Below are 27,040 nucleotides of genomic sequence, written 5' to 3'. Positions count from 1 at the left end.
ATAAAGGACTTCTTGTGCTCACAAGCCCAGCATCCCATTCAAAGCAGAGTCCACTACAAAATAATACCCTAAGATATGAATAGGTGGAGTCTGTTGCTGTCTTCATGGCGTGCTGCAGGGGAACAGCTGGAATACTTTTTGGGATTTGTAAGAACTTGTGAGCTCTGCTAAAATGCATTGTCACACTTAAGGGGCAATTTAACCACATTTTTTACTTCTTTAATTAAAGCAAGGAGAGGGAGAAATGGAAAAAAAATAAAAAGCAGCCTTTTTCAAGAACTCAGCAGATTTTTTTTCTCTGAGTTGTATATTAACAAGGCAGATGGTCAAAACTTCCTTCCATTGTGCAGTTCCTCTTCATACCCAATCCATGCCAGTGGAATTTAGCTCTGAACATTCACACTCAAGCTGTGGGCTGTCACTTTGGCTGGCTGATGTCTCGGGCTCCTTGGCAAACAAAGATATTTTTGAAACTGTCTGTGCAGCTTCTGACTCAGGAGATCTCTCAGAGCTGGTGTTCCTCCTGTGCCAGGTTCTTCATTTCCCATCAGTGCAGGAGCGTTTTGCACATAAATGTCTGCATTGACCCAGAGTTCGGGGTAATTTTGGGGCTGGTGGGACCAATGCTGCGTGTGCATCGTTTTCAGGAACGGGAAATTGCAGGAGTAATCAGCCCTGGACTGTAGCCAAGCCCAGCTTCATTCCAAGGGAGGACTGAAAGAGGCATAATCATAATGGCTCATTTTAGAAGAACCAGAGGCAAAGCAGGACACAGCTCAGCTGCTTAATTTTATAGAAAAATTAAGTAGTTTTTTTTCCCTAGCTCCTGGTGTAAGAATTGGGAAGTTAAAGATGAAAGCTTGGAGAATTACAGCATTTGAAACGTGGGTCAGGCGTAGGTTTTATTTGATTTGGGAGATTTTTCTGTCATCATAAATTAGAAAAGTTCTAATTTGAGTTTATCTTGTGCGCTAAAAAGACACCAGACCCCTCTCTACTGCTTTTTCCTTTGGAATTATTGGTTTTTCCAGTTTCCTGAGTATTCTGTTCATGGAGGAAACGTCTGTACCTTGCCTGGCTTCATGCGTTGACTGCCTTGAGTCTTTCAGGAGTGTGATGACAATAATAGAAAAGAGATCTTCAAAAGAAAAGCTGAAACTCTTCATTCTTGCTAAAAATCACCTTCTGGCAAGGAAAATCTTCCTGGTTTGTTGTCACTTCCTTCCTCAGCCCCCCCTCTCCCCTGAGCTGCTGCACAGGCTATAAATTGCTTTTCTGCACTGCTCTCAGTGGCCCCAGCCAACACCTCCTCCACCAGCCAAGGAGAGGATCAGCTCCTCTTCCCACTCCTTATTTTTCTGCTTGGTACCTAGAGAGCATTTATTTTTTTTCCAATTAATCATTTGGCACCTTAAAAAGTACGTGTTGAAGGGGCCTGTCAGGGAAGGACACAATCGTCTTGAAATCAGCAGCTTCCTCCAGAAGCAAAATGAAATAATGATTCTGAATATAACAAAGTCTTTAGAATGCAGAGAACTCTAGATTTCCTAGAGTTTGGAGTGTTTTATTCCTGACATTTAGACTTTGTTTGTTGTATTGAACTCAACTTCACAGTGCCTTCAGAAGCAGTAATTTTATTTTTTTTTCAGGCTTGTTTTGGGTTCAGCGCACAGAAATAACTCTGCTAATGGTGTGATTCTGGGCAGCAGTGTAAAATGTTGTTAGGTATTGCTGAGCCTTCACAGGAGTGGTGTCTTTTGCATCTAAACTTGACCCCTGTGGCTGCTGAGCCGTTGTTATCTGGGCTGTCCACACCCCTCCTGCACAGCCCCCAGGGCCCCGATAACTCACTGCTGTGTAAACAAGGGCTCCCCACTGCAGCACGACAAAAGCTGCTCCTCTGCTCTCCTGGTCCTGCTTCTAAGCTTCATAGTCTTAATTTCTAGCAGGAACAGCATGAGTGATTACAAATAAAATGGTGCCTTGTGTAGAGCTAATGGGCTTTGGTTGTAACCAGTTGAAAACACTGTACAAATTGATTATAAGAATAAGGTAACTCATGATGTGGGATTGGCATTGAAAAAAATTCATAATAAGCATCAAGGTGGAAAAAAAAAACAACCCTGAAAGAGCACGGACAGTTGGGAGGGAAGTGAGAAGAGCCACTGGTATTTGTTAGTGCCTTTCCTAGAAGGGCAGCCACCGGCCAAAGGTAGCGTGGCCACTGGGTGAGAGCTGAGCCCAGGAGTCCCTGGAGCAAATCATGGGATTGGGAAGCTGCAGAGGGAATTTGTGGAAGGCAAAACATACAGCCAAGCCAAGCAGGAGGAAATGCCCTGTGGTTTCTAGGAAATAGCAGACTGTCTCCTGTGTTGGAAGCAGCGTGTGCCTGGCTCGCATTTGGAATCTTGTACCTGGCATGGACTGGGAGATGTAAGAGCTCAACTCGCCTCCAGGCATTCATGTACTTATCTCTATTTAGATATCTATGTAGGATAGGTTGGACTCCATCTCTTTGAGGGTTTTTTCCAACCTTAAGATCCTATGATTGCATAAAGTGTAAGAACCAGCGAATTCTGGGGCTGCAGGAACATCTGGAGTATGAAAAGCAGGAAACGTCTGTTCCATGTAACTCAGACACCAAGCCTGTTTGACTTGAGTATTGCAAACAGAATTTAACTTGGTCTTTAACTTTGAAATGCAAGTTGATGGTTGGAATAAATGGTGGAGCCTCTTGTATTTTCTTTGCATTAAAACACAAACACTTTGTCAGCAGCAAAGAGAACAACAGGGCTGGAGAGTGGCTGTGGCCACTGGGAAATAAGAAGTGGTTATGACAACTGGAAGTGTTGTGGGACTTCTTCAGTAGCCAGGTGTCAGCACTGCTGAATTGTTCTTAATGGTTTTATAGTCTTAGGGCAGCATTCTTTAGGTGTACAAAATTAAGGAAATAAGTAAATGTGCAATCTCACTTTTTTCCCCCCAATAATATGAAGGAATTCTACGTATTAAATATGGGATTTCTTAATTATTGCTTCTTTGTGTGTGCTGCCTGAAGGAGAAGGGATGTGTTCTAGTCCAGCAGCATGTTCTGTTCAGTGAGTTGGAGGCAGGGGGTACTTGCAAAGAGAGAAAAATCCTTGCATTTTTCCAAGGGCAGGTGGAAAACCATGTAATTTGCTGTCAGATAAAATCTTGATAAGCAAAACTGATCTGGAGCTGAAAGCCATGTTTGTATTTGTTCGGGGTAATGAAGGTGAAAGAGACCAACAGTTAATTATCTGCTCTCGCTGTAGGATTTCAGGAACTCTTGAAGCTCCCTGAATAACTCTGCACAACTGCAGGGCTGGGTTGACATTGGTGTGCTGCAAATCTGGGATGCCAGCACTGACCCACTTCTCTCTCTGGGAAGCTCAGGGCCTGGGATCCACTCATTCCTTCTTAGGAAAGCAGCAGATCCGTGAAAGAAACACAGTCAGGAAAGGAGAGGTCAGGGTAAAACAAACCCACCGTGGTCTGTCCTGGGTTGGGTTTGGATGTTACACCAGTTTGTAGAAGGCTTTTTGTGTCTGGCCCTGTGCTTATTTATTTATTTATGTATTTCTGCATTTTATTTTTAATGCCTTCCAAAGAAAGCTTAAAAAAAAAAGGGATCATTTTATTAAACCCGGGAAAAGAGCAGTGGAGTCAGTGTTTGCCTGCTGTGCTTGAGGAGATGAAATATCATTCCCAGCACAATTCCTTGTGCTTGCATAGGTGCTTTGAGAAGCTCTGTGCAACCTGACATAAGAACAATATTAAAGCAGCATGGAGTTCCTGAACCCGGGGAGTCATCTCCAGCCCCTGGAATCCTTTATTTGCCCAGGAAAACAATTATTGTAATTATTGTACAGAGAAGTACTGCGCAGAGAATTGTCGCTCTGACTGCACAGCAGCTCTTCGTGTTTAGGTTCATTCCCAGTCGGCCGAGTTTAACTCTCAGATTCCAAGCTGTTATTGCCAGTAAAACCTGTCAATGCCTCAGCCAGGGGCTGGAGCACTGACTTGGAGGTGTTTTTGCAGGACCAGCTGAGGCAATGCTTCTCCAGGCAGCCGCCGGGGGCGAAGGACACGGACACGCTGGTGCAGGAGCCCGACAGCCAGTACGGCACCTGGAACGAGCAGCGGCACAGCGGAGACAGGTGAGGGGAGGAGGGGAATGCTGCAATGCCACCATCCCAGAGTGATTTCATGCTGGAATGGCCTTAAAGGTCTTCTCATTCCAGCCCTTGGCCGTGGGACACCTTCTGCTAGAGCGGGTTGCTCCTAGCTCTGTTCTTGGACAGTTCTGTTGGTGAACTACAATGATTAAGTTAAAATCACGTACACAAATTTATGCATATAACATCTCTTGCAAAGTTTAATGAGATTTCTTTTTCCAGTAAACCTGTTTAAATTAATCTTCTTGCAATCTAAGTCTAATTTTCAAAGTTTCGTTTGCTTTTGCCAAAGCATCCTGTTATCAAATCTCTTACGTTCACCAAGTCCAAAGTCCATCGTCTGTCTTGCATCCCCCAACATTCTAACACACTTCTATTTGTTTTCTTTGTTTTTAAGTCTGATTTTCTGTCATTCTGCCTTTCCTTTAAAAATACTGCCAGGTGGGCTGAATGGCAAAATCCCTCTGGAATAGCAGAGTGGCAAAATCCCTCTGGAGCAGGGACTCTGGGGCTCAGGTGGGGTGACACAGCGTGCATCTCTCCATGCCCACGTCTCAGACTCTCAAGTGTTTTATTGGTGATGAAGTGGAGGATGAAATGGAATATCAGCTGAGTGAAACTGATCTTGAGTATTGCTGATGCTTTTCTGCTCTTAGACTGATTTAGTGAAATAAACCTAGAGCAGCAAAGTGTGAGGTTTTTTATAGTTCACACCTGTTGTGTAAATTGCAGCTTGATCTACCCTGAACTTGTATCATGTCTGCTCAGTGTGGTATGAAAATAGCATTTTATTTGGTTTTTAATGCTATGCTTGTTGGGATCTTACAGCAGACATTAATGTCAGTTACGTTCGGTTTGTTCTGCACTTGAGAACTGTGTGTTATGAATATTTTTATTGCGTATGAAATCAGGGTAAGGACCAGCTCGAGGTTCAGCAGCCAAGTGAGTGCCAACAGTGTCAGTCAGGCTGCTGTAAAATTAACTTGGATTCCAGGATGGTACAGACATTTCTGAGATCAGTTTCTTAACAAAGGTGCTTGTCTCAGCTTCACAGCAGACAGTACTGGAGAGTTATTTCAATCCATCCATCCTGATTAGAACAGCTCCACCTAAACATTCCAGTTCACTGAAGGATTGGACTCAATCCCATGTGCTGGAATTTTGTTTGCACTGCAAGAAATGTTTAGCTGTTGCCTTTTTTACAGTATAATGGTGACAGTGTAGAGACTCTTCAGCATTTTGCCACCCCATTGCTCTGCTTTATTTTGACTTACAGCTCATTGCAGGGGAATTACTGCTGTATTAATTCAGGCACTTGAAGAGAAATGGGATTAATGTACTTTAAAATAATGGAAGTCTTCCTGGAATGTATTGAACGTGCATTTTGTCTGCAGTTTATTTTGGGTGAAGTCCCTGCCAGGAGCAGTGCAGACATTCTCCTCACGTTGCTGTGGGTGCTCTGAGCAGGGCTCTGCCTTTGGTGCCTCCTCCTCCCCCCAGCTGGAGGCAGGAACTCACAGGAGATGTTGCTGGTTCAGTTTTCCTGTTTGGCCTGGCTGCCTTCCCTCGGAGCATTCCCACTGCCAGCCCCACGGTGTCACATCCCGCGGGGACAAAACGGTGTCACAGCCTCCTGCTGTGCTGGGGGAACCTCCAGGCTGGGGCATTTCCCACTATTGCAGCCACGGAGGGATTATTTTAGGAGTGTTCCATTAGTGAATGACGTCATCTGCATGGAATCACAGAGTCCTTAAGGTTGGAAAAGACCTCCAAGATGACTGAGTCCAGCCTTCACCTGAATCCCACTGTGGCCATTAAACCAAGCAGTGCCACCTCTGCTTGGCATTTGGACATTTCCAGGGGTGGTGACCCCACTGCTACTCTGGGAGAGGAAGGGAATTTTGAAATCAAAAGCCATAACTTGATGGCAACAGGATGAGCACTGTCCTTTTCCTAGATGAGCTTTCGGAAGGTGAAGGCAGATTTTCTTCTAGAACTGAGTCCCTGCAGGAATTAGCATAGGGAGCTCCTCTGGGCTGGTTCCAGTGGGCTTTGGCCAGTAACTCCTTGGGATGGACAGGGATGAAACCATCTCCTCCCATTTGGAGGCAGGAATTGGATTTTTCATAGTTTATCTAAAATATTTTACCTTAATTTTTCTCAAGTGCTTGAATAAGCTTTTCCAATTTGGCACTGTAGAAAACTCTTTTAGGTTAGAACAATCTTCATAAGGAAAATTAATGTTTTTTACAGGAAAGGAATTGGTTTTAGACAGTGGAGCCATACAGCTCTGACTCTTCATTTCACAGGCTGAAGCAACACCTTTTTATGGCCTCTACACACTGTCTTGCTAAAACTAATTAAATTTAATTGCAGCTGAAAGTGAGGATTGCTGTCAGTTTGTTTTCCATTGTGATAACCATCCTGCTGGGTTTGTGTGCTCCACATGAGGGATGATTTCTCAGAGAAGTGTCTATAAATGTACCTGTGGAGCATCAGGGGCAGCTCATGGATATGCTCACAAACCCTGAAATCCTAATGAAGTAACAGACAGAGGTGCATGATGCATCTCAGTAATGAGAACTGAAAATATGTTTTCGATTTCATTTTTCTGAAGGGAATTTTCCCCCTAATTAGCTGTTCACTGGAAAAAATCCACTGCACTTAACTGGGTTTGGACTCCAGGAATCCCTCCCACATTTGAGGATGAGCTGTGCCACAGGGGTTGGTGTATGGGGCTGTAATTGTGCAGAAACTCCAAAGGAAAATCCATTGGGAAGGTTTGGGAACGAGGCACCACAAATCAGTGCTAATTCAGCTGGATTTCTATTACATCTTGCTCTCAGATATTTCAGTTTTAAAAACCTCAGTGAATTGTATCAGCTGCAGCCCTGGCATGTAGCAGGGAAGAGACTTTTTGGAGATGTGCAAATCCAACAGGATCCTTTCAACACACACTTTAATTTCCATGAAAGGTCCTGCAGATTGTCCCTCCTCTCCCCATTCTTCCATTCTGCAGATACCAAATGTCATTTGAAGCAAAAACCCCAGACAAAAACTTTCCCCCAGAGCTCATTAGTGCCATTCTTAATTATCCTGGGGCCCACTGGTGAAGGAGGGAAGCAGCATTCCCTCTGCTTGTGTGCTGGAAACCCTCTGGGCAGTGTCTGCTCTGCCAGACTGGACACTGTACCGTGTGCTGGTGCTGATGGAATGCTGTTATCCAGCAGTAAACTCCTGAGGGGTTTTCTCCTGGGATTGCTGTACCAAATACTGAGGTTTATTGCATAAAAGATGTGCATATGTTGATATATATGGGAGTTTTTTAGGTTTAGAACAGTTTTCCTAGATATGTGCCCAAGAAATGCTGCTTAGTGGCAAAAGACTTCTATCAAGAGGAGAAAAAAAATCAGAACTAAATCCTTTAGGTTTTGGTTTTTTTCAAACTGGGAGTTAGAAGCAAGACAGCCCAATTTTCACTGATAGTAGAGTGTTCCTATTTCAAGGAATACTCCAGCCTTTGTGACAAAGGCAGACACAACTGTGTCCAGCTTTCAGTCCTGACCCTGCAGCTCATTCCTGTCAGTTCAGGCCACGGGAGGAATTCCAGGAATACACTGGGAGCATCCCAGCAGCAGGGAGCAGGTGCTGCTGCCCTCCTTTGTGAGGCAGGAGAAGCTCTGCCCGCGGAGCCCTGCCTTAGGCTGCCACCTGGTGCCCAGCTCTCTTCAGCTCCAGCATTCCTGAAGGAAAAAATCCTCTGGCTGGCTGGAATCCACCCCAATCCCCAACACACAGAATCCCAGGGGTGAGGGCTGTGCCAGTGGAAGGGATCCCCACCCTGCTGCTGGTACTCAAACCGTCTGTTCCACTTTTATTTAACCCCTGCTGACCAGGTGTGATCCAGCCTGGCCTTGCAGGTCTCTGTTTGCCCTGAGCTCTCACAGATTCCATTTGCTCCACTTGCAGCTTTGTGGGAGAATCTCCTTCCCTGGACAATGAGGGCGTGTCAGGGCGGAAGGCGCCCGCGGGCAGCCACCCATCCTCGCTGTCCTCGCAGACGGAGCCTCCCTCCCTGCCTGAGCACCATGACTTCTCCAAAGAGCCAAGGAGCACCAGCCTGGACCGTTCCAGCACAGACATGGACTCCACTGATGGCACTGATGTGCCTCCTCCGGGGGACACGCTCCCTGAGGACAAGAGTTATTTCTCCTTCATTGATGTAAGTTGCCTTCGCGTGTTCCCTCACTTAAGCCCTCCCCAGTTCCTTCTGGAAACTTTGCAACCAGTTTTTTTTTTGCCTTTCCCACACTGAATTTTCCCAGGTGCTTTCCTGCCTGAAAAGTTTAGGATCAGAACTACAGAGTTCTTTAATTCTCTATGGTGTTTAGGTTCTGAGAGATTGCATAGAGCTGCTGGCCTTGGATAATCAATCATGGAATCCCAGACTGGTTTGGGTTGGAGGGATCCTAAAGCTCATTCAGTTCCACCCTCTGCCATGGGCAGGGACACTTTCCACTCAACCAGATTTTCTCCAAGCCCCATCTAACCTGGCCTTGGACACTTCCAGAGATGAATATTGGAAGCATAATTAAATATTATATAAGTAAATAACACAAACAGTCAGTGACTGCTGTGCTGTCAGCCATGCAGATTTAAGACTATAAGGACCTTCACTAATATTTTGCTTATTAACAATTGGTTTCTTTCCACAGTTGCATTTTAAAGGATTTTTTTTAATTGAAGAGTCTTGCAGTTGGTGTAAGACCAGGAGTTTCTGACCATACACAGTTAATGAGGTCTAGTGCTGAAAGAACTTTGTTTAGTTTGGAAAACCCCTCTAAGATCATTGAGTCCAACTGTTCCCCCAGCACTGCCAAAGCCACCCCTACCATGTCCCCGAGGGCCACATCCACATGGTGTTTTAACACTTCCAGAAGGTTTTGTTTTCTCCCTGGGCCACTAAAGGTGTGTCTGTAAAACATTAATAGCTCTAAATGCAGCTGGCAAATGCTGTGTGATGAGTAGTTTATTCCTGACCTGAAATCTTTTGAAAAAAGGAGCAAATCCACATCTTCTGGAGAAGGGGAGGCTCAAGGATATTTGGTGGTTACAGGCAAATCCGTGACAGCACATTGCTTTAAGCAAGTAAATAAATTACAGCTCCTTATTTTGCTCTGTAAATGTTACTGCTGATGGGATGTGTTGGAAGTGACTGATCACAGAAGGTTTCTGAATGCTGGGACACTAAACTTGGGGTGTCCTTGTTGCTGGTGAGTGGCTTTGAGTGTTTGTGGCTGGCAGGGAAGCTGCAGCTCTGCTCTCCAAGGGAATTTTGTGTAGTAGTTCTTTTTAGATCCCAGTCTTGGGATTTGCCTTCAGCTGCCACCAGCTAGTAAGGCCTGTATTTATAAAACACTCTAGGAACTAAACTCCTGATTATTGCAGTTATTTTTTATATTAATTTAGTGCAAATTATTCATGCAACTCAGGTATCCACAGCCTAGAGAGATCAAAGGATTACACCCAGTTAGCCACGAAGTGCCATGTCCTCATCATACGCTCTCTTTAATATGATTTTAAATGACTACAATAATAACAATCAGGCAAATACTCATTTGAATTGGTGAATGCAATCAAGTGGGTTGGGATTTCACTGTGGAGCAGCTGGGGGCTCATTGCCAGGTGTGTGTTTCTGCAGCACACAGCTGTCCTGGACTCCAGTGCTCTGAAGACTCGGGTGCAGCTGAGCAAGAAGCGCCGGTGCCGGGCGCCCGCGTCGCACTCGCTGCGCAGGAGCAGAGGGCTGGACCTGGAGAACAGGTTTTCCTTGACAGAAGAGTCAGATAATGGCTGGATGTTCAAAGATTCCACAGGTAACCCCTCAGCTAGCTGGAATAGTTGGTTGTGGTCAGCCTGGGTGCAAGGGCAGGAGTTTGTGAAAGGTGTTTTTTAAATACTGCCCTTCATTCCTGCTTGAGTGCAGGAAGAGGTGTTGAACAAGGCAGAGATGAAAAGCCAGCTCATGGTTTCTCCCTTTGCCTTTTTTTTTAAACAATTAATTAGAGGAGAAGAAAACTATGCAACAGGAAGATTCTGAGGAGGAAGACAAGATCCAGCACACTCCGAGGTCATCTTCTGTGCAAGCCCAGAGACTGCCCGTGTTCCCAGGGATGGATCACTCTGCTCTCAAGGTGAGCTCAGGCAGAGCCCAGCAGGTGGGAGATGAACCAATTCAGTACCAGCAGGTGCTTTATAAGGAATCCCCTCACTCATTTCAGGACATTTTTTTGTTGTTATAAAGCCTGGATGCTGGCTTGAAAGGCTTTCTTTATTTTGATCTTTAGGCCCAGCTGCGGAAAAGACAGGAGTCTGAGAGCACTGGTGACATCGGCTCTGCTCAGCTCTTCAAGTCCCCCAAAGCACAGCTCGGCACTCCCGGCAGCAGAGTGCTGCCCTCCAGTGTGGAAAAGGAGGACAGGTGAGAGAATCCCAGCGTCAGGAAAAGCCTCATGCTCTTCTTAGTGGAAGGGAAAAATAATGCAGCAAGCTGTACATTCCTTTTTTGTTGTTTCTGGCAGGAGTTTTTATAATGAAAGAATAAAGAGTTTTTTTCTTTTTCATATCTTAGGTCAGAAGAAAAGTCTCCTCAGTGGCTGAAGGAGCTGAAATCAAAGAAGAGACAGAGCCATTATGAGAATCAGGTTTGAAAAGGTACTTGGGTAGGAAGGGGGGCTTGGCTGGGTGCAGGTGTGCAGTGACAAACTCACATTTCCTTAGATGTGTTGGTGTCACCACTGTGCCCCCACCAACACTGCCTTACCCTGCCCTGTGCACCAGGGCTGTAGGGACTGGTGCCCCTCCACTCCCAGTCCCAGTTCACTGATTCTCTGCACATGATTTGATTTCCATAATGCTCACTCTGTTGGGGTTTCCCAAAGTTTGAAGTTTGAAGTTTGGGGTTTCCCAAAGCTTGGTGTGGTTTCAGCACAGTTCTGGGTGGCTCTTAAACATTTAATGCATTAAATAGACACGACCAAGGTGGCACTACAACAGAAAACACATTGTAAGGTTTTCCTGTTCCAGCTGACCATATCACACCCTTCCTTCTGTTTTCCTTTCCAGACAGTGATTCTGACTAGGAGAAGATAAAGAAGTTTAACAGAAGCCTTAACTCATCTGAACCTAAACCCCCATGTCATGTTGCTGCTGTTTGCTTCCTGCCTCAACTGCTCTGTGCATGGTGCCTTCCTGTTTTGTGGAGAAAAGCTGCTTCAATTCATAGTCAAATACAAAGCTGTGTCTGTCAGGTCGGGGGGGACAGTGGCACTTCAGAGCTGCCTGCCAGGAGAACCCCCCTGGGTCACGCTTAGCACTTCAGAAAGTCTTGGAAAACAGAGATATTTGGGAGTGCAGTGATCCAGGGAACTCCCCTCGCTGTGGAACAGACTCTGTAGGTGTTCACCTCTGGGAGTTGTGTCTGGCTGGGCTTTGTGTTTGTTTATGAAAATAATAATTTTAATCAAATTTATCCTTTTTTTTTTTTTTTTGGTGAACAAATAGTAAGCTCCTATTTAGAATGAAATTTGTGGAAGGTGAGAGTGGAAGAACAAATCATGTTTACTGCCATATTGAAAAAGGAAACTTGATTATTTTTTGTAAAATGTATTTTTGATTGGCTTGTATTTACATGTGATCTGCTGACCTGGCAGATGGAGATAATTTTTAGATGAACAAAATGTTAACTTTTGTCACTCTTGAAGTGGTATACTCTGTGTTTTGTCAGCATGTGGAATAATTGCTTCATTGGAATGTCTTTCCTAAAAAGGATCAAGCAATAATGTCAACCAGTTCTCTTTAAAAAAAAAAAAAAAAGTAAAAATATGTAAATACTGTTTTTATAACAAAAAGGAAGGGAAGAGGGAGGATGTTACACTCATATCAGGGTTCCAGTTAATTGTTGAATGTCACTTTAATAGCAGTTCAGATAGTCCCACTTCATATTTTTATTTGTTAATCTGTAAATACCAGGTTTAAGTTTTTATTTTTATGCCGATTTTGTGGGATAACCTAAATGTGATCTTCAGTTTCTCAGATGATTTCCTGTCTTTCCTTTGGCAAGATGTGCTGATAGCAGAGTAGAGATCTCCTGGACCACACGGGTGTTTGGGTATCCCTAATTCTCAGATATTCCCTGTCTCTGGACACTCATTCTGAAACACCAACCGCCATGGCCATGGAAGACAGACTCCATTCTTGCCCCAGATAAGTGCTCTTTCAGTGGCCTTTCAAAGTGTCGTAGCCCAGGGAGGGAGGTGACTCCGGGTGTTCCTCAGGCTCAACCAGGAAAACGTGGAAGAGGGAAAAGGAGAGTGGAGAGCTCTCCTCACCTGGCAGAGCTCCTTGGGCTGCATTCCCACGTCCTGCTGAGGGGCTCCTCTGGATACAAACCATAAAGCACCAGCACTTCAGCTCCTTTTCCTTTTTGTCTTTTTTTTATTCCCAATCAGCGTTTCGGGAGCGCGGCTCCCGCGGGGCCTGCCCAGGCCAGTGTCTGTCAGGCTTGGAGCTGCCAAAACCATGTGCCAATTCACCTCCTGGAGGAGTCACAGGGGAAGGATTTGCAGTCCCAGCCTGCAGGAAGTAGCAGCAGGATGAAATAGCAGCAGGATGGCAGGAGACAAGTCCCATCTGCACATCTCTCGCTCGCGGATTTTATTCCGGTGGCAGCTCCCTGTGCTCCCTGGAGATGAGATGGAGATGTCTGTCTGATGTAAAAGTCTTTTCCCTGTTGCTTTGCCCCGTTTCTCGTGGGAGCTGCTGCCACTGTTAGTTTGGCAGCCCCTCTGCTCCCCACGGAGCAGTGATCCCCAGGATTCTGATGGAATTTTGGGATGGGCCGTGTCGGTGCAGCCACCACCATTGACCAGCTCCTTTGAAAACCTTGCACAGATTTCCCTCCCTCTCCTTTAGATGATGGTGGGAAAGGTGACTCTTGGCGTGGTTTTTTTGGGATGTGTTCCTGTGGCAGCACCCAAGGGTGCCGTGGTGTGTGACGCTCACCTGGGCCAGCCTGAGCAGCAGGTGCAGGTGAGGAGGATGATGGTGCCTGTTCTCACTCACAACAAGTGGGGCCTCCCACGTCCAGAAATCAGTCCCTGCTCACAGGAACATCCACACAGGCTGCGTTTCCCACTTCCACAGGTGACAGTGTTGTGTTCCCAGCAGTTGGAGGATTTGCTGGTTCTTGGTCGAGGCCAGGAATTCTGTGACTGTTTGTGTTGAGGAAACTGAGGGGATTGACACGAGGTTTCCACACAGCCCTTGAATGTGTTTGCATTTCCACATCTGCTTGGACAATGCACTGAAATTACTGTATTGAGTAGTTTAACCTACTACTGAGAAATGTTTAATGCTTAAATGTCTAATTAAAGAGCATCTTTAGAATGTCGTTGAATGGGAAAGTGTTTTTTTCTGCTCTGTTATTTCTTTATATTGTACATGGATTAAATATCGACTTCCTTCTCTTCGGGTTATCGCTCTGTAATAAAAGATATATAAATATGTTATTACTTCTTAAATGATAGAACAGACTGTAATACACTTTATATAATTCTATTTTAATTCCAAATAATGCTTCTTGGAATTTTTTGTGCTTTCACTTTTGTTGCCATGTGCTTTTCTGACTCTTTATTGGAGATGGAAGTGAGCTTTAAGGTTCCTTCAGATGTGCTGCTTCCTTCACTCCTGGATCCTGCCCTGGATCAGGTTCAGCTCTTGTCCAAAAAATGATGCTGAAGGTGATGGAGGCCCTCTCATGTCCTTTCTCCCCTGACAGCTCCTCAGCTGTTTCTCCTTGCTTAAAAAGCCACGTCAATGTTGGGTTTTGCAGGTGGGATGATGTGTGTTGTGGAATTCAGGAACACTTTCTGACTGCCCTCCTCTCTTGATCCCCAGCAATCCCTGCTCCAGGTGGTGTGTCAGGGACTTGCACGGCTGCTCCGTTGCTTTTTATTGGAATTCCCAGTTGTGGATTTCTTCCTTTTTATTTTTCTGTTTTCAAATTCACCTTTTTAACATCTGTAAATCAATTTGGTCCTCGTCCACCAGAGCCTTTCACTTCCTGCAGAGAAAGGAGCAATGCTTGCTTCTCCAGCCTTTGACATCCCCAGCCTTTCCACAGGACTTAACCCCCACGCACCATCCCCTTTCCACTCCCACAGAAGTTAGATTCACCCTGTTCCTTGTTTGCACGCTGAAATGCACGTGGGGCAGATTTGGGAATACAGAGCGTGGCCTGTGGAAGGTTTGGAGCAGCACATCCCTGATTTCTGCAGGGGTGCTGTGTTTCAGGGGCAGGTGGGCAGTTCTGGGGTGCTGCCACAGGGTGTGGCTGTGCCCCACAAGGTGTATCCAGGTACAGAACCTCTGGGGCCAGTTCCCAGAGCTGTCACTGCTGTCCCCAAGCCAGCTTTGGGGACAAAACAAACTATTCCAGTGAAATCCAGAGCTGTCACCATAACTGTGCTCCCTGTCAGCCCCAGGTCACTGTCTGCACCTCCCTGAAGGACACTGGTGCAAGAGCAGCTGCAGCCAAGTGAGGGAAGTGCTGGATCCATCCCTTCAGCCCAGTGCTGAGAGGGAAAAACAGGTATTTGCTTTAATTCCTTTTAAAAATGGACTTTTAGGAGGTGAAGACCTTTGGGGCCAGGTTGGACAGGGCTCGGAGCAGCCTGGTCTAGTGGAAGGTTGGGGGAGCAGGGGGACAGAATGAGATGAGCTTTGAGGTCCCTTCCAACCCAAATAATCCTGTGATTCTATGAAACCACCTCCATGGAGCTTTAAAGGGATTTGGGGTGTTCTGGCAGGGACTGCAGAGTCCAGGCCTAGTTCTGCTCCCCCTGGGAGTGGAGAGGGTGGAGGGTGGGGATCCTTCCCCAGCTGGTGGTGAGCTGTTCCATGGCTGTCCTGTTCACTCAAGTAGAAATGTCTTGCAAAAATACAATCTGAAATAACTTCTGGTTCCTCTGGTGGGATTGGCAGAGGAGGAGAGGGAGAGCCAAGGTCTGGTGGTTTATGGGTTTTTCTCATTCCATATTAAACAAACTGGTATCAAATCTGGTTTTGAAGGAGCTCTTGTGGAGATTAAGCTTCTGTGTTGCTCCACATAACCTTATAGAGTCTGTCAATGTGGGTCACAATAAATACACAGATAGAAATCACACAGATAGTGTGATCAAAATCCTGTACTTTGTGTTACACAGTTTCCTAGGGAATAAAGATATTCTGGCTGTATTTTGTTCTGTACCATTACAGTTCCAGTTTAGCTTTGCCAGGTATTAAGGAAAAAAAAATCTATTTTCTAGCAGTCATTTTTCAAAGGGATTTAAGAGGCTGACAGCGAGAGGAAATTGAGGTCGGTTTGGGAAAGGCATCAAGGAGATCCAGTGCCCCTTCTGTCATGTTTTTGGAGTTGCCTTGTCAGTGTGGAGAGCTGGGAGAGGCAGATCCAGGGCCCTGAGGCTGTGGCGGAGCTCAGTGAATGAGGCTGCTGGGAAGGAAGGGACTGGCACGAGGAATTCTGTGTTTCTGATTTGTTGAGGACGGCTGATGTTGTGTTTGGTGAGACAGAAATGAATCCGTTCCTCCTCAGTCTGTGCCTGTTGGAGCTGTGAGACAGCTCTGCTGGGAACAGCAAATCTTCATCAGGAGCCACAGGATGGGCAGAGTGAGGAAGAGTCAGCTGGACATCCCTGGGTCATCCCTGTCCCACCAGGCCTGGAGCATCACCCAGCGAGGCAGGGATGGGGTAGGGCTGAAGGACCCCGTTCTGACATGCACAGCAGGAGAGGTTTCCATCCCTCTCCCATTCAGTTTGTCCAGCCTGGCCCAGGGAATTCACTTTCCTGGCAATTTCCATTAAGGTTTTGTGTGTGTCTCTTGGTTTCAAGATGAGCCACACTCAGAGCAGGTAGAAAAACCTGCAAGGGCTGTAGTAAACGGGGATATGTGCAGCTGAATAAAATGTTCCCTGAGGAATCAGGATGGTTTGGGTCTGAAGAGACTCTCAGAGGTGAAGAGGGAGTCAGGCCTGCTCCCAGTTTGGTGCTTGGTGTGAAATGCTCCCAGTTTGACGCCTTACATCACCCTGTGCCTGTGAAGATGGACAAACCCTCGTGCCAGGCTCCAGAAATGCCTCATCACACACCCCAGGATGTGTTCCCAGCTTGTTCCTGGGAAATGCCGGGCAGGGAGCCAGACTGGAGGCAGAGAAAGAAAAGGAGCTCGATGGAGAGAACCTGCTTAGGGCCAAAGTGAAAGCAAGAGCACCAATCTGGAATTGCTGAGCTGCTGCAGCTTCCCGCCGAGCTCTCAGAGCCGACCCCTGTCACCACGACGTTTGAACGAAAATCCTTTGCTGGGATTTTCTTCTCCTGAGAAGCTGAGGAGCCTCAGGAAAGAAATGCAAACAATAACTATCGGCTGCTGTGGAATGCAGCAGGTGCATCTGGGATTGGTCCATGTGAGGTGTTTCTACTTAATAACCAATCAAGGATGCACCTGCTGCATTCCACAGCAGCCGATAGTTATTGTTTGCATTTCTTTCCTGAGGCTCCTCAGCTTCTCAGGAGAAGAAAATCCCAGCAAAGGATTTTCGTTCAAACGTCGTGGTGACAGGGGTCGGCCCCGCATCACGCCTTGCCTGCAGCCCTCACAAACGGGGATATTCTGCCCGGTTTTTGCTTCGCGCTGCGCTCGGTTTCCAGGCTAAACCCTCCCGTGAACTGCTGACGGCAGAGTTTTCCAGAGAACCTGGCAAGAAGCAGCGTGAACGTGCTGATGTGAATTTCCACGTTAATCTTCTGTGAAGCGGGCGGCCCGTGTGCGAGGGACAGCCGGGAGAAATCTGCGTGACGTTTCCATAGCTCGCTGCGCGCCCGCGCTATTGAGAGGAAATCTCATGGCTGGAATTCCGTGGACGCAGCTGCTGTATCAGCGCCCGGGGAATTCTGCTGTTCTGTTCAGAAGCAACCCATAAATAGCGGGGCCGCCCGCGCCGCCCGGCACAGCGGAACCGCGCCGAGAGGTAGCACTGCTGGGACTGCAAGGGGCTTGCACAAAGACTTGGTGTGTCTGAGGCCCCCAGCGAAGGGTTTGGCGAGAAGTGAAGCTGCAGGGTTTGATTCAGGACGTTATCCAACTCCTTTATTCGTCTCTTAAGCCCCTCGTCAGCGTGGCGTGTTCCAATGTTGGAGCAGAGTTTTGTGGATGTTCCTGGACAGTGAAGAGGGGGCTCTCACCGCCATCCCCCCCGGCCAAGGCGGCGGCAGCAGCTCCAGCTGCCGGGTTTGGTGTCCCCCGGGATGCTGGAGCAAGGGAGAGGTGTCAGGTTTATGTTGTGGGGAAAGATGTCAGCAGCTGGAAGCTGAGAAATTCCTGCTGGGAACAAAGGCGGGGCTGTGAGATGGGAGCTTAGTGGCAACTGGGCGAGCTGCCCTGGGCAGAGGGCTCCGTGTCGCCTGGGACGTGGCTCAGTTCAGTCCTGTGTGTGCCAGGGTGAGGATCTGGGGCCTGTGTGCAGGAGGGAGAGGAGGAGAGATAACGGAGCTTGCTCCCAGCCTGGACATCCCTGGGGATTTACAGCTGCTGCATCGGGGTCTGGGCTAACCCCTGCTGCCTGCTCCATGCCAGCTTCATCCTCTGTTTCCTTATCAGCTGTAAGTCCTGGTGGCTCCAGCCTTAACCTCCTGCAATTTGGGTTTTCCAGGCACAATGACCGAGCAGCAAAGTCCCCCCGAGCAGATGGCGACTGGGGAGGGTGCTGGCGAGCGAGGTGGCAACTACAAGGTATACTGGGCTATACTGGGGACAACTGGATGCTGGGTGGAGCCGTGGGATGCGGTGTGGAGGCACCAGGCTGGAACCAGTGCCAGCACTGCAGGTGCTGCTGGGGACAGGAGTGGCCCCCAGCTCTCCCACAGCAGCAGTGGGTGGTGGCCCCGCTCTGGTGCTGAGCCCAGGGGGGGCTGCAGGTTGGGAAGCAGCTGGGGCTGGGAATCTGCTGCTGCTGCCTGCAGGAGGGACACTGCTCCCTGCCCGCGTGGCTGCCGAGGCCATTGGCTGGCCAGGCTGGCGTGCAGCTACCCAGGGGTTTAATCCGGGACACGAAGCATCCCAGCACAGCAGGATCAGCTGTGGGCCCAGGCACTGAAGCTCCCCGGGTGTGTTTGTAGGCTGGGATTCAGCTCGTAGGGTGGTTGAAGGTAAATCAGCTGGAGAGATGGGGTGGGTGCAGAGCTTCCCACAAAGCTGGACAGGGAAGGCTGGAGGTGGGGGCAGATCCTGCCAGTGGGAGAGGGGCGCCAGGAGCTGGGGCTGTTTGTTGCTTTGGGATGCACAGAGGCTTCTGAGGAATGTGGGTGTCACCTCTGTCCCTTGAGCCCCCCATTATGTGGTGTGTGCAGGAGGCTCTGCCCTTGTCCCAGACTCAGGTGTTGCAGCTGGGACCCCTTTGGGACAGTGACAGGGGTGCCTGGTCACCCCACTGACCCTCTGGTCCCTGAGTGGCGCTGGGCACCCTGGGCCCTGCCCCATGCCATGCACTGGCTGCTGGGACTGGCTCCAGCCATCCAGCTCAGCCTCGAGGCTCTGCTGAGGACAGGGCAGCCTGGGGAGGCACTGGGGCCTCTGCCCCTAAGAGGGCTTAGAAGGAAACACTGAACGAAGAGCTCGTGCCAGGCCAGGTCAAGGGGATGGTTGGAGCTGGAGGGAGCAGTGATAAGAAAATGATGATGGACAATGACCAGGCTGGGGGTAGGAGAGGCAGCCCACGGCTCAGGAATTCTCTTAGCCCAAACCTTTCATGTTTGCAGTGCTGTGTTTGATCTGGTTTTCAGCCTGTCACGGACAAAATTCCAGCTTGTGCTTTACCAAACAAACACCCTTGGAGCTCTGTCAGGGCAGAGGCACTGGCAGGACCCGGCTCTGCTGGGCCAGGAGTGACACTGGCACAGGATGGCCGGGATGGGGGGACACTGCCAGAGCCCTTTGCTGCCCCCATTTCCTGGGGTGTTCTCGTGCTGCGGTGGCTGACAGCATCTCTCCCCACCTTAGATCACGATCTACGAGCTGGAGAATTTCCAGGGGAAAAGGTGTGAGCTGACAGAGGAGCTGCCCAACATCACCGAGAAGGAGATGGAGAAGGTGGGCTCCATCCAGGTGGAGTCTGGCCCGTAAGTCTGGGGTGGGGAAGGCGGAGCAGCCCCGGGGGGTGGCAGGGAGAGCATCCCCCTGACCCTGGGCTCCTGCAGGTGGCTGGGCTTCGAGCGCCAGGCCTACGCCGGGGAGCAGTTCGTGCTGGAGAAGGGCGACTACCCCCGCTGGGACTCGTGGTCCAACAGCCACAGCAGCGACAGCCTGATGTCCCTCCGGCCCCTCCAGATTGTGAGTAGGGCTGCGCTGGGGTGGCCACGGCGCTGGGGACCGCCAGGGGACAGCCCCTGACCCGCCCTTTCCCCCAGGACAGCGCTGACCACAAGATCCACCTGTTTGAGAACGCGGGCTACACCGGGCGCAAGATGGAGATCGTGGATGACGACGTGCCCAGCCTCTGGGCCCACGGCTTCCAGGACCGCGTGGCCAGCGTCAAGGCCCTGAACGGAACGTAAGGATGGGGACGCAGGGGACACCCCGACAGCTTCCTGCCCGTGGCACTGTGGTTGGTCCCCCCAGGGTGGTGGCTGGGGCACCCGGCGCAGCCGCTGCAGAGGGGAGGCCGCTCCCATGGTGCTGCTCCTGCCCGTCGTGCCCCTTGTTCCCTCCCTGCTGCCACCTTTTCCCTGGCCCCCAGGGAGTAACGGGGACCATGGCAGTGTCCCTGGGGCTGGCTGATGGCTCCTTGCCCTAACCCACCACCCGAGCTGCGGTCCCTTCTCCATGAACTCTCCATCCCCTCCTGGCACGTGGCATTTCCCACCGGGGCGCTGCAGCCTGTGCTGTGGCACTTGGTGACACAGGGGTGGCCCTGGGCAGCATCACCTGGCTGTGGCAGGCCAGTAGATGGGGACACCGGGACGGGGACACCGGGATGGGGATGGGGACACTGCCCCAGCTCCAGGGGCTGTGGGGGTGTGGGGTGGGCACCGCTGAGCACTGCCTTGGTCCCCACAGGTGGGTGGGCTACGAGTACCCCGGGTACCGGGGCCGCCAGCACGTCTTTGAGAAGGGCGAGTACCGGCACTGGAACGAGTGGGACGCCAACCAGCCCCTGATCCAGTCCGTGCGCCGCGTCAGGGACCAGCAGTGGCACCAGCGGGGCTGCTTCGAGAACAGCTGAGGGCCCCCCAGCCCCCCGGGGCCGCTCGCGGGCTCCCCCGGCTGCTGCCGTGACCGTGGTGGTGTTTTCTGTGCAAAAACCTCAATAAAGCTCTGAGCTGGAGGCTGCCGGGGCCTGCCTGGTCCTGGGCTGGGGGAGGGCAGGGAGGGGGGCAGGGAGGGGGGCAGGGGCATGGGGATGGGGATGGGGATGGGGATGGGGCTATGGCCGTGCCCAGCACCCCCCCACAGGGCCGAGGGGGACGTGCCAGTGTTTGCAGTGTTACATAAAGGCTGCAGCTTTCCAAAAATAACCCCTGGTGCTGCCGTGTCAGGGTTTTTCCAGCGCCTCTGTCCCTTTTCACAGCATCTACTGCCCGCTCCCAGGGCTGCTAGCCAGTCCCAGGGCAGGGAGGGGGCCGGGGGGGATGTGGAGCAGCCATCCCTGGGTGCTGCCAGGCCCTGTGCACTCCAAGGGGGGCTCATCCCGTGGCGGGATGGCTGTGCCCAACCTCAGCGTCCTGAAGGGTCCCCAGCCTGTCCCCAAGGAAGTTTCCCACAGTCCTGGGGTGTTTCTCCCACGGGAATGAGCTCTGACACGGGGGGGCTGTCCTGGGGGTAGAGGTGGGGGGTTCAGGGGTGCCACAGGGTGCTGGTGGGACACTGAGCTGCCCTGGCAATGCCCTTCAGGGGCATCTGTGGCCACGCTTGGGGACCCACTGGGCTGGGGCAGAGATGGGAGATGGGCTTGAGTCCACCCGAGGGGTTTGTGCAGGTCCCTGAGCACCCCCCTGGAGGTTTTTCCTTTTTTGGGGGGGGCAGTTTGTGGCTGTGGAAGGCGAGTGCCTGGCCCCAAGAGGCAAAAGCTGCTTCCAGAACAGTCCCCGAGGCTGCCACGGCTGGGCTGGGATGAGCTAAAGCAGCCCAGCCAAGGGAGGGGATCACTGGGGCCGTGCTGAGCACTGTGACAGCACCCTGCTGAGGGGATGGGATGTGGCTGCAGGGCTGCACTGGGACCTGGGACGGGTCCATGAGGGTCCAGGGCTCGGGATTACCTGAATGGATTAACCCAGGAGATGGGGAGGGCGATACTGGGTCCATCTCAGCTGCAGCAGGAGACACAGGCAAGAAAGGAGGACTCCAGGGCTGGGCATGCTGGAAACTCCGGATCACACCCTGGCCTGTCCATGCCCTGATGGGTTCCCTGCAGAGCTGCAAGGTCACCTTGGCCCCTCTGGCACCTGGAAACTCCAGCACCTGGAGCTGGGACAGCTGCTGACCTGGGGGACTGACCCCCCCAAAATCACTACCAGGGTAGGCTCTGGTGACAACACGCTGTGGGTGACCCTGTGTGCAGCCATCCTGGGGCAGGGCATGGGGCAGAGGTGACCCGGGGGGGGCTGCAGCCCATCTCCTGCTGCGGGACCCTGTAGGGGGAAGGGGCAGGTGAGGGGTCTGTTCATGCTGGGTGACACTTGCTGGGGTGACAGGGGGGATCCAGCTCCTCTGTGGGGCTGTGGGTGCTGCAGCAGTGTCCCCTGTCTGCGAAACCTCCTTTGCTGCAGCCCCCAGCCCCGTGCAGCCTCCTGGCTCAGCTGCAGGGACAATGCCAGCAAAGGGACAATGCCAGCAAAGGGACAATGCCAGCAAAGGGACCCTGCTGCTGCCCTCGCCCCCCAGCCCAGCCCTGTGCTGCCCATCCCAGCCCTGCGGACTGTGATCCCCTCATGACCTCAGCTTTGTCCTGCTGTCACCGGGGGACCCCTGGGGTGCTTCTCGGGGACCCCAAAAGCACGGGGGTAACACGGGAGGACCCCAGCACCGAGTGCACCCCAGCCCCAGGGTGCTACCCCGCTGAACTGCCCCCGCAGCCCCTGCCCATCCCCGAGGCCCCGGGCCGGGGTCGGGGCGGCTCCCCCGGTGCCCCCGGTGCTGGCACGGCCGCGGGCGCTCCCTGCCCGGGCTGCAGACGGGCAAAGCCAGCTTCACCGGCTCTTTGAGGCGTTTTATCGCGCATGGAAAGAGCCGAGCTCAGCAGCTCCGGCGGCGGCTGCCGGGCTGTCGGGGGGATCAGCTCTCTGGCCCCGAAACGCCTGAAGCGGGGCTGGCGGGGCTTTGTTGGCCCGGCCCGCCCCGGCTCTTGGCACGCGTTCGGCTGATGCTTGCAAAGTCCAAATCTCCTCGCCACCAACCCGACAAAGCGGGTGACTCGAATGTGACAGGTAATGAAATAACTCGGGCTCGGTGCTCGGGCAGACAAAGGCTGCGGCGGATCAGCTGACCCTGGTTTTCATTGGGGTTTAATCCAGCATTCTCGCTTTGAATCAGGCTTTAACTATCTTGTAAATAGTTTTGGCACCTCTCTGCTGCGGCTCGGTATAAATTCCACCTCCCGGCCCCGGCCCGTCACTGGCTCAAGCGGGTACTGGTACAACTGGTAAGACTTTGCTACTTACTGTCCTCTCTCTTGCCGAAGCCTCCTCCCGACCCCCGGGCCGGGTCCCTTCCCGGTGCCACCGGCTGTGGGCACGCAGCGGCGGAGCCGGGGACGGTCCCGTCCCCGCAGCCCGGAGCAGGATATCAGCACCGGCCACGCTGCGTTTCTTTTTGTCAGGAGTGAATTTTCACCTGCTTTGGAGCTGCTCAGACACTGAGGGTCCCTCTGGGCTTGAGGACGGGGCTCCTTCCCAGGAGTGGCAGTGCCAGGCTGGGGCGGGAGGGCTCGGCACAGGCTCCTGGGGCTGGCGGGGGGAGCCCCAGTGCTTCTCTCCATCACCCCTTCCAGCGCCCACGTGGCACCGGGATGCTCAGCTGGACAGGGACAGCAGGAAATCCTCCACCACAGGGCCTGGGCTCCACTGGGAATGATTTAGGAATTCCCTGGGCTCACAGTTCCCTGCGCTGGAGACCCTGGGCAGGTCCTAAGGACCACTGCCTGTGCTCTGAGCCTGGGGAGGTTTGGGGTGCTGAGCATCCTCAGCAGAGTTTGTCCCTGGCACCCCCAGGCTGAGCCCATCCTGCTACAAGCCCTGGTCCCACCACCCTCTTCCCTGGGCAGACTGCAGGGTATGGATGGGGGCACGGACACGGGGCACGGGGCTCTGAGCAGGGTCCCCAGCACGTCCTCAGGAGCAGAGTTTAACGTGCTGAGTTTCCCTCCCAAGGCAGCAGACAACCCAGCTGATGATGGCTTCCGAGCACCAAATGCCAGCCTCCAAGCAGCAGCAAGCCAGCTCCAAGGTCAGTGGGATGCTGCCCAGCCCTGCAGGGGGGCCAGGGCACCCTCAGCCTCTCTGGGTGCCCAAATCATACCCGGAGGCACTGCTGGGAGCAGCTGAGCTGCGCTTGCCAGCATCCCCAGCACTCCTGGCTGGTGCCAAGCACGGCCGGCAGCGCTGCTGAGCCTTTGCAGCAGGACCAGGGGATGGGGAATGGGATTTTATTGGCATCCCGCAGCCTCGCGGCAGGTGGTTGGGAACAGATCAAGTGCTGATCTCCCACCACCTCTGCAGACACAGCAGATCTGTCCCCACCTCCGCTGACCCCTGAGACCTGTGCTGGGCTGGTGGCCCCGGGGCTGTCCCCGAGCTGTCCCCGGGTGCCTGGGTCGCCGTGTCCCTCTGCTGGCTGCGGTGCTCCGGCCACAGCCCGAGCCCCTCAGCTGTTTGATGCTGTTTGAGCATGAGCATCCCTCTGCCAGGAGCACGGGGGCACTGGGACAGAGCTGGCAGGGCCTCCTGGGCACCCGTGAGTGACACCTGCATCCTCAGAGGGGTGGCAGCGGTGGCTTGCACTTGCAAGCTCCTTTAGAAAAGCCCCTGGAGTGCAGTTTTGGGAGAGGGAGAGGTCGGGACTGCTGCAGATGTGCTGCCCCGTGGCTGGGGACAGCGTGTGCCCCCCGCAGTGACAGCAGGGGCGGGCGACACCCGTGCTGAGGCCCTGCTCTCTTGCAGATTGCCATCTTCGAGCAGGAGAACTTCCAGGGCCGCTGCCATGAGCTCAGCGGGGCCTGCCCCAACCTGAAGGAAGCCGGCGTGGACAAAGTGGGCTCCATCCTGGTGCACTCCGGACCGTACGTGAGGGACCGGGGGCCTGCGGGGCCGGGAGGGAGTGGGCTGGGGAGGAAGGGTCTCCCCGCTGCCACACCCGCACCGCACCGCGGATTTCCTGCGGATTTCCAACGCCGCTGAGCTGCTCGCCCAGCTCAGCCCAGTGAGTGCCCGGTGCCAGCAGGTGAGCAGGGGACACAGCGGGTGACCGCGGGGGTGACACTGCCACCTGGACAGGCAGGAGAGTGGAGGGGTGTGGGCGTGGGCAGAGATCACAGCGTTACCCCCAGTTTGGTTTCCCTCCCTCTGGGTGCAGGGACAGGTGAGACTGGGACCCGCCTGGTGCCCTCTCCCCACCTGCTGGCCCTGAGCGTGCTCTCCAAGCCACGGGCTCCGGGCAAGGGAGAGCCCCCGAAAAGCCCCTGCAGTGTCCCCAGCAGTGCTGCTCCCAGAACCACGGGGCAGCGGGTAGGAGCACAACCCCAGCTGGGACATTTGGGTGACCCCGTGAGTCCCCAGGGACCAAGGATGGGTGGCCACCACGTCGGAGCATCCCCAGCGGGAAGCCCTGCGGCCGGAGGCACCGCAGTCCCGCCTGGCACCTCGCTGGCACCTCGCTGGCACCTCTCCCGTGCTGGCAGGGAGCAGGGGACACGGCTGGGGCTCAGCCCGGGCGCTCGCCGGGGCGGTGCCAGGGGCCGATCCCCACTCCGCTGCCCCCTCTGAAGCGCGTCCCCTGCTCTCTTCCAGCTGGGTGGGCTACGAGCAGGCAAGCTGCAAAGGGGAGCAGTTTGTGTTTGAGAAGGGGGAGTACCCCCGCTGGGACTCCTGGACCAACAGCCGGAGAAGCGACAGCATCACTTCCCTGAGACCCATCAAAGTGGTGAGAGCACCCAGACAGCCACTACCCACCCGCCAGACCAAGGTCTGCAGCCAGAAGTCTTCCCCAGCCTTCCCCCGCCCTCCCCAGCCCCGCGGGCCGAGGGGCACCCCCTCCTGCGCACCCTCGCCCCAGCCCTCGGGGCCCGGGGAGCCGTGGGGGGGTCGGAGGGGGCGCGGGGACGGGGGCAGTGGCAGGTGACCCCAGAGCGGAGGACGTCTGCGGGTAAGTCTGGCAGTGCCCGCGCAGGCAGCGGCTCTGTGAGCCGGATGGATGGAGGGGCGCGGAGCACCCCCGGCACCGGTGGGAGCGGCGGCACACGGTGTCGGCCCCGGCCTCGGGATCCCCCCAAGCCCTGGGCTCTGCCCCCCTGCCCAGCCCCGCGGGGCCGGCAGCCGCTGACCGCCGTCTCTGCTCTCCCGGCTGCAGGACAGCCAGGAGCACAAGATCGTGCTGTACGAAAACCCCAGCTTCACCGGCAAGAAGATCGAAATCATAGACGACGATGTGCCCAGCTTCCACGCACACGGCTACCAGGAGAAGGTCTCATCCGTGCGGGTGCAGAGCGGAACGTGAGTACCGGGGCCGCGGGGGCGGCTCCCGGCCGGGGCCCGTCATCCCCGCGGGGCTCGGGCGATGCTTGCGGCGCGCGTGTTGTATGACCCTCCCCTCCTCCTCCGCTTGCCTTGCCAGGTGGGTGGGATACCAGTACCCTGGCTACCGGGGCTACCAGTACCTGTTTGAAAAGGGGGACTACAAGGACAGCTCAGACTTCGGCGCTCAGCACCCCCAGATCCAGTCGGTCAGGCGCATCCGGGACATGCAGTGGCACCAGCGCGGTGCCTACCACCCCACCAACTAAAGCCCCCGGCCCGTGCCGGGGCGCGGGGAGCGGAGCAAGCGTTCCCCCGGCCGCCGCTGTGCCCCCGCGGCCTCGCCTCCCGCCTCCCCCCGTGTGATGCACACGCTGCCGAAGCAACTCAATAAAGCTTGGAGTTTCAAAGTCCCAGCTCTGCCCTTTCATCCGCGGCGTGCGGAGGGACCCCGCTGGGCGGGATGGCATGCCCGCCCTGCCCTCCGTGCTCCTGGGTGGGGAGGGGGCTCATCGCCGCGCCCCCGATGCTCTCAGTGCCACCCAGCGCCGGTGCTGGCGGGTCACCCGAGTGTCCGGGGTGAGGGAGGTGACCTGGGGGCTCTGGGGCTCAGCCCTGTGCTGGGTGCACGGCCAAGGCCGCGGGTCGCATCCTGCTGCGGGGACTAAGGTGTCCCCTGAGCACCGGGGCGGATGCCACAGGTGCTGGAGGGGCCAGGGGAGGAATCGCCCTCTCGGTCGGGGCACCTCCGAGCCGAATAAGCCGTTCGTTATTGCCTCTGAAAGCTTTAATTAGTAACAATGCTTTAATTTAGCAGTCACGGTGCTAGAGGACGCTTTTAGGAGCATGTCATAAATCGGGCAGAGGAAGCGGAGGAGCGCAGCCGCACCTGCCTGGCCGGCGGCTCCGGGTGGCGGCAGCGGCGGTGGCGGTGACAGACGCGGTGGCGGGGGCGGCAGGACGTGGCCGTGGCAGCCGCTCCGTGTCACTGCGGCAGTGTGTGGG

At 53.3% G+C, this 27,040-nt stretch overlaps 3 protein-coding genes across 10 annotated transcripts in view; all 3 read left to right on the top strand.

Moving 5' to 3' along the window:
* KIAA1671 (KIAA1671 ortholog) overlaps window positions 1–13,823 on the top strand; it is a 65,032-nt gene extending 51,209 nt beyond the window's left edge. For all 4 annotated transcript variants that reach the window (XM_038152065.1, XM_038152067.1, XM_038152066.1 and 1 more), the window contains 7 exons: window positions 4,063–4,181; window positions 8,169–8,421; window positions 9,901–10,075; window positions 10,266–10,393; window positions 10,547–10,680; window positions 10,831–10,913; window positions 11,325–13,823. In XM_038152065.1, the coding sequence (XP_038007993.1) occupies window positions 4,063–4,181; window positions 8,169–8,421; window positions 9,901–10,075; window positions 10,266–10,393; window positions 10,547–10,680; window positions 10,831–10,909 (888 nt within the window). In that variant the 3' untranslated portion in view covers window positions 10,910–10,913; window positions 11,325–13,823. The remainder of the gene's footprint in view (window positions 1–4,062; window positions 4,182–8,168; window positions 8,422–9,900; window positions 10,076–10,265; window positions 10,394–10,546; window positions 10,681–10,830; window positions 10,914–11,324) is intronic.
* A 3,042-nt stretch (window positions 13,824–16,865) lies between these two features.
* Window positions 16,866–20,637, top strand: CRYBB3 (crystallin beta B3). 4 transcript variants are annotated; one of them, XM_038152934.1, is made up of 6 exons: window positions 16,866–17,327; window positions 17,968–18,047; window positions 19,314–19,432; window positions 19,511–19,643; window positions 19,721–19,863; window positions 20,370–20,637. In XM_038152934.1, the coding sequence occupies exons 2-6, from the start codon at window positions 17,973–17,975 to the stop codon at window positions 20,533–20,535; spliced, it is 636 nt and encodes a 211-aa protein (XP_038008862.1). In that variant the 5' UTR covers window positions 16,866–17,327; window positions 17,968–17,972; the 3' UTR covers window positions 20,536–20,637. The 4 variants fall into 4 exon arrangements, with proteins under 4 accessions (XP_038008862.1, XP_038008863.1, XP_038008860.1 ...); XM_038152935.1 differs by having other exon boundaries at window positions 16,867–17,286; XM_038152932.1 differs by lacking the exon at window positions 16,866–17,327 and adding an exon at window positions 17,355–17,582.
* A 2,229-nt stretch (window positions 20,638–22,866) lies between these two features.
* Window positions 22,867–26,451, top strand: CRYBB2 (crystallin beta B2). Of its 2 annotated transcripts, none has more exons than XM_038152930.1 (6): window positions 22,867–22,950; window positions 23,678–23,753; window positions 24,467–24,585; window positions 25,313–25,487; window positions 25,872–26,014; window positions 26,136–26,451. In XM_038152930.1, exons 2-6 carry the CDS (start codon window positions 23,697–23,699, stop codon window positions 26,302–26,304), a joined length of 663 nt encoding a protein of 220 aa, XP_038008858.1. In that variant the 5' UTR covers window positions 22,867–22,950; window positions 23,678–23,696; the 3' UTR covers window positions 26,305–26,451. The 2 variants fall into 2 exon arrangements, with proteins under 2 accessions (XP_038008858.1, XP_038008859.1); XM_038152931.1 differs by having other exon boundaries at window positions 22,868–22,950; window positions 25,313–25,445.
* The last annotated feature ends 589 nt before the right edge of the window (window positions 26,452–27,040 follow it).

The sequence above is a fragment of the Motacilla alba genome, chromosome 15, assembly GCF_015832195.1.
Source record: "Motacilla alba alba isolate MOTALB_02 chromosome 15, Motacilla_alba_V1.0_pri, whole genome shotgun sequence".
In the NCBI taxonomy this organism is placed as follows: domain Eukaryota; kingdom Metazoa; phylum Chordata; class Aves; order Passeriformes; family Motacillidae; genus Motacilla; species Motacilla alba.
This window is presented reverse-complemented; position numbering and strand designations above follow the sequence as displayed.